The 5,001-nt window shown below is 36.0% G+C and overlaps 1 protein-coding gene across 1 annotated transcript; it reads right to left on the bottom strand.

Annotated features, from left to right (window-relative positions):
• Positions 1 to 1,753: 1,753 nt before the first annotated feature.
• LOC113306395 (sulfite exporter TauE/SafE family protein 3-like) lies at positions 1,754 to 4,486 on the bottom strand. Its single transcript, XM_026555339.1, has 11 exons — positions 4,269 to 4,486; positions 4,031 to 4,190; positions 3,543 to 3,743; positions 3,388 to 3,452; positions 3,176 to 3,301; positions 3,024 to 3,110; positions 2,853 to 2,903; positions 2,544 to 2,765; positions 2,305 to 2,398; positions 2,068 to 2,208; positions 1,754 to 1,971 (listed from the first exon to the last, which is right to left on the bottom strand). The coding sequence occupies exons 1-11, from the start codon at positions 4,479 to 4,481 to the stop codon at positions 1,892 to 1,894; spliced, it is 1,440 nt and encodes a 479-aa protein (XP_026411124.1). The 5' UTR covers positions 4,482 to 4,486; the 3' UTR covers positions 1,754 to 1,891.
• Positions 4,487 to 5,001: the final 515 nt, after the last annotated feature.

Below are 5,001 nucleotides of genomic sequence, written 5' to 3'. Positions count from 1 at the left end.
AGCCCAATTGGTTGGGTCCAATCAATCTCAACAAACCTTATATGCTATAACAGGCCCAGAACAATCGATTCCAGTGATTTAATCTCTTAAAATCACGAACTACAATTCAAACCAAAATCTGGTTTGCTGTAACATGCATTCCCGCCATTTTCTATTTCAAATTATAAAGATGACTTCCCCCTTATCCAGTTCCGGTGTCCTTTTAGTACATGCCCTGAAATGGGGTGCCCCTTATCCAAATTAGGGGTGCCTTTAGCAATTCTTCTGGGATGTTTTCCGCACTTTTTCAGGATTCCTCCGGGGTATTTTCGGTACACTTCTGGGGCATTTCCGGTACACTATCAACGACAATCACAGGGCCACATTTTTAGCCAATTTTGCCGCAAAGCCTTATTTATCCAAAAACACCTACAAAAGCATAAAAGACCATAATAAGTACAAAATCGAGCACTAATAATATATACAAATGAGATATATTAGACACATAAATGTGTCTATCATCTACCCTATATTTATAAGGGGTATCCTAAAAGGTGGAAATGACTAACCTACCCTTCACCTATATATATATAATCACGTCCTTCCATCACCACCACCTATATATATATATATAACCACCTCCTCTCATCACCACCTCCACCAACCACCAACGACCACCACCACCACCGACCACCTCAAACCACCACCACCGCCACCTCTATATATAGCTTAATTTAAATCATTAACAAATCAAAATCAAAATTGTAACAAACCCATTACTTTTCATTTATTTTTCGTTGAAAAAATGAGAAGTAATCATCAAAATGAGTTGAAAATAGAAGTTACATAGAGAAGTTCGGCTAGGAATTATGTGAAAATTTTTGTCGAACTAGCCGAACTCAACTTTAATTGAGGTTTTTGTTTTCAGAGAAAAATACGGTTAGGACGAAAAAAAAATGTCCAAGCCGAACTTATAGTTCGGTTACGTCGCAAAAAGTTCGGTTACATCGAAAAAAGTTCGGTTACGCCACAAAAAGTTCAGTTACATTGCAAAAAAAATTTTTCCTAACCGAACTTTTCTCTGAAAAACCTGCATATTGAGTTCGGTTACGTCGCAATTTGTTTTCCTAAACGAACTCCTAGTTCGGTTACATCGCAATTTTCTTCTCATAACCGAACTTTTCTTTGAAATAAAAAACTCCATTAAAGCTGAGTTCGGCTACCTGTGTTTTCAGAAATATTAGTCGAACTACACTTACAGATGAGTTCGGCTACCTGTTCTTCATATGTCGTAGCCGAACTTTTTTAACCAAACCGAAATCAATTTGTAAATTGTTCATTTTTAGGAATGTTTTGACCAATTCAAGCACCATTAACTAAATTTGAAGTATTCGTGAGTACCCAAAACATCATATTCTTTTGGTGGCTCTTAAAGAAAAAGATCTTAACTTTTTTTCTTCCAAAACCCTGATCTTCATCTTCTTCTTCTCCCTCTCAATAATTCTTCTTTTGAAAAAAAATCATCTTATTAATTTAATCTCACTAATCATTAATTAACTCACTAATTGTTACACTAATTTAATTACCAAGGACAAGTTTGATATTAAAATAGAACTTAGATAAAGGGTGACTCATTATTACTTCTAATATCCACCCTAAAAATGGAGAGTAGTCCTCCACCATTTTTGAGTAGTCCTAAAAAAAACGGTTCTAAATTAAGCCACTAAAACCAAATCAACAAGTAAGATAGAATGTAAATTCAGTGTTTTGACAGTAATTAATCACAAAATTGGTATACAAAAACATGAAAAGCCCAAACTTATTCGCTTTTTAACACAAGATGAGTGACAAAATGAAGGGGAAGGAGAGGAACTCGGCGACGAAGAGAGAAAGAAACCCGTTCCAAGAAGCATCATGCTTTGCATAGGTTCTCAAATCCCATGTATTCCTTTTGATGAAGCTTGACGAAAATGTTTGCAATACCTGTACCACCTGTTCATTAAGACACAAAATGAGTTTTATTACTTTTGCATTACCAGCGAAAAGAAGTAAAAAAACTATTGAAATTGGTAACGCGATGAATCTTACCAAGGAAGATTGCGCTCATAAAGATTGTGAATGCCAAAATGAAAATGATGAGAGATGTGCGTCCTAAGAAATTGATCAACTTTCTTACTACATGTTGCCCAACCAAGGCAGCAAGAATAGCAACTGCCATGAAGTAAAGCGCTGCAAAAGAAAACAAAAACAAAGAAAACGTTCACGCAACAGAAGACATCAAATGTTGAATGGGTATTTAGATCAAATTCATGGATTCACACTCACCGTAAGGGATTGGAAACCGATGTAGAAGGTGATATTCAATAACTGACATGGATGAGGAGAATGTCATGGCAAAGGTAGCTGTGGCACTCGAAACCTGCAATTGATTTGAGATCAAGTAGTATTTAAGCTCAGATCAAAATTTAGTAGGCACCGTATATCTTGCTAAACAAACTCATGAGATTCTAGCTAGGAGGTACTACGAAAAATGGAGGGAGGAACATAAAGAAAGTCGAGTGAACCTGAGCAGGGATGCCAAGCTCTAAGAAGAGTGGACCCAAAATAAAGCCTCCTCCAAGACCTAAGAGCCCGCCAACCATTCCAGCCAATACTCCAAAGAAGCAATATGTAATCAATTGGTGCACTTTTAAGTTCATGCCCTCTGCTCCTTTAGAGGCAATTACCGTCTTTCCCTTGTATAGGCTTACTGCCTCGTGCAAAGTCACCCCCACAGATACAGGTATCTGAATACATGAAACAAAAAGAACGTTTTTATTTTCTAATGCTTTAAGATCAGGGTTCAGGAACTGACTACAGGAAATATAAGATACCTGCAGTAAGTTCAAAATCCAGTACCAAGTAGAACAAGTTTCTGTATTATTCTGTGCTAAAAAAAAATGTAAAGAATTGTTTGTTAGTTAGATCAACGGCTCCGTAGACTACGTAATTAACCATCAAATATCAAGCATATTGCGGAAGATAATTCTTAGAGACTAACAAACCTTGACAATTTGCAAAACCAGGAACGCAACCCAAACGAAGACAAGAAGGCCAAATTCTCTCCATTGAACATTTTCAAGAATAGGTACCTGGATAGCTTAAAAGGTCAGTTACTTTTCGAGATGCAGAGACTTAGATTTTGGAGTATACTGACCTCTTCCTCATCTTCTCCAGGAGGAACATTCATCATCTTTTGACCAAAAAGGCTAGGACTACTTAGTAATGGCTTCTTAAGTAGCGCTTCTTCACTACCATTCAACTCCAAGCGGGTCGCAGCCTCCTAAAATTAGCAACAAGGATGTTTTCTTGATTAGAAGGAATATTTACATCATGACTTGAATTAATACAAAGTACGGATTCAGATACCTTCTTTAATATGGTCTCCTTTTTCCATTTCTCCACACCCTTGAAGAATGCCATGGTTGATGTGGCTGCATGAAGAATCTCCGGTATCAATCAAGATTGGGTTTCAAATTTCAATACAAAGTAAAAAGATAGAAGTTATTCGGATAGATACTCACTAACGAAAAGAATAATTAGGAGAAGGGTGACCATCCAATCAGCAAAGATCACACTGAAAGCAACTCCAATACTAATACCAAGCATGAGCATTGGCTGGATTAGGAGTGCCAAATTGTAGTCAATAATAGGCATATTGATAGTTGGATGCCTTCGCTTAAGGTTGTAGTAGACAGTTGAAGCAGCTGCACCCATGATCATACCTGACAAAACAAACAATAACTATGACCATAAGTTTTTCAGTAGCCAACCCACAATTTCGGCAAAGAAACTTGCACTGAACTTTCCTAATAAAGATTGACTCAACTTGTGAATCTTTTGAGACATTCCCCATTCAATTTGAATTTTACTCAACTCTTTTCTTGATTCATTATTTCATTTTCAGACTTTTACGGTTTCTAATTGTAAAAACTTACGCAGAAGTAGAAACAGACTTACTGCAAAAATATGCAAATATATATAGGCAACTCTAGCAACTATATATACTTACATTTAGAAATTGGAGCTGCAGATTTTGCATCAAACCCAACAACAAGGGTAAACATAGGAACAAAGATCCCACCACCGCCAACTCCTCCTACACTTCCAAATGCTGCTCCTAAGAATCCGATCGTCGAACCAACAACAATTCTCCACCCAAATTCCATGTCCTGTTAAACTCAAATACACAACATCAGTCTAAAAAAGAAAATCTAAAAAACAAAGTGATGAGATTTGGATTAACTTACAGGCCAAACATGTTCATAAACTGATCCAACATTTGCATTCCAAAGGAAATTCTTTACACTCGTAAAATAATCCGATACAATTTGAACCTCCTCCACCTCTTCAATTCTAACTTCATCTTTCAAATCCCTCTCTCCAGTAACAAAAACAAAAAGAAGTACAAACGCAAGCAACCCAACAAATCCATGCAAAAAAATTGTTTTGAATTCAGCCATATGTCTGAAAGTCTAATGATACACTGAAAAGGCTGAAACTGCTTCAATTTCTTTCCGATGAAAAGTATGAGCTTGAATTTGGAAGGGTTGTTGTTTATATCCATACTGATCTGACTAGTTCTACAACTGGTCTGTCTGTCTGTCTTTGGTTTGATAAATTGGAATAAGAATAGTTCAAACGTGGAGAAGAGTTTGTTTCATCCTCCACCAATATAATGTTGAAAACGATTAATAAAAAAATAATTTTTTAAAGTTTTAATAAAAAATTATAATTTATTGTTTTATTTTGTGAATGAAACTTTTTAGTCCCACATCGTGGAGTTTCCAATTTTTAGTAGTTTTAAGAAACTATATAAAGCTTTTAGTCCCACATCGGGGAGTTTTTCTTCTTAAGTTGTATTTGTCAATTATATAAAGAAATTCACTACTTTTGTAAAATCTATGGGAAAGGGGTTGCTCTATATTTTAGAGGGACCCCTAAGGAAAAATATTTTATAGCGTTTCTTAAGAGTTCACGATT

This window comes from Papaver somniferum, chromosome 8, assembly GCF_003573695.1.
Source record: "Papaver somniferum cultivar HN1 chromosome 8, ASM357369v1, whole genome shotgun sequence".
Classification (NCBI taxonomy): Eukaryota; Viridiplantae; Streptophyta; class Magnoliopsida; order Ranunculales; family Papaveraceae; genus Papaver; species Papaver somniferum.
Note: the sequence above shows the minus strand (reverse complement) of the source record. Positions and strands in the feature narration are given on the sequence as shown.

What these genes read in the sequence shown, in the direction of transcription:
- LOC113306395 (XM_026555339.1), bottom strand. Translation starts at nt 4,481, where the DNA reads ATGGCTGAATTCAAAACAATTTTTTTGCATGGATTTGTTGGGTTGCTT. An exon ending in CCTAATTATTCTTTTCGTTA is followed by an intron (nt 3,453 to 3,542) that starts GTGAGTATCTAT and finishes TTCTTCATGCAG; the next exon opens with CCACATCAACCATGGCATTC. An exon ending in CTGGAGAAGATGAGGAAGAG is followed by an intron (nt 3,111 to 3,175) that starts GTCAGTATACTC and finishes TAAGCTATCCAG; the next exon opens with GTACCTATTCTTGAAAATGT.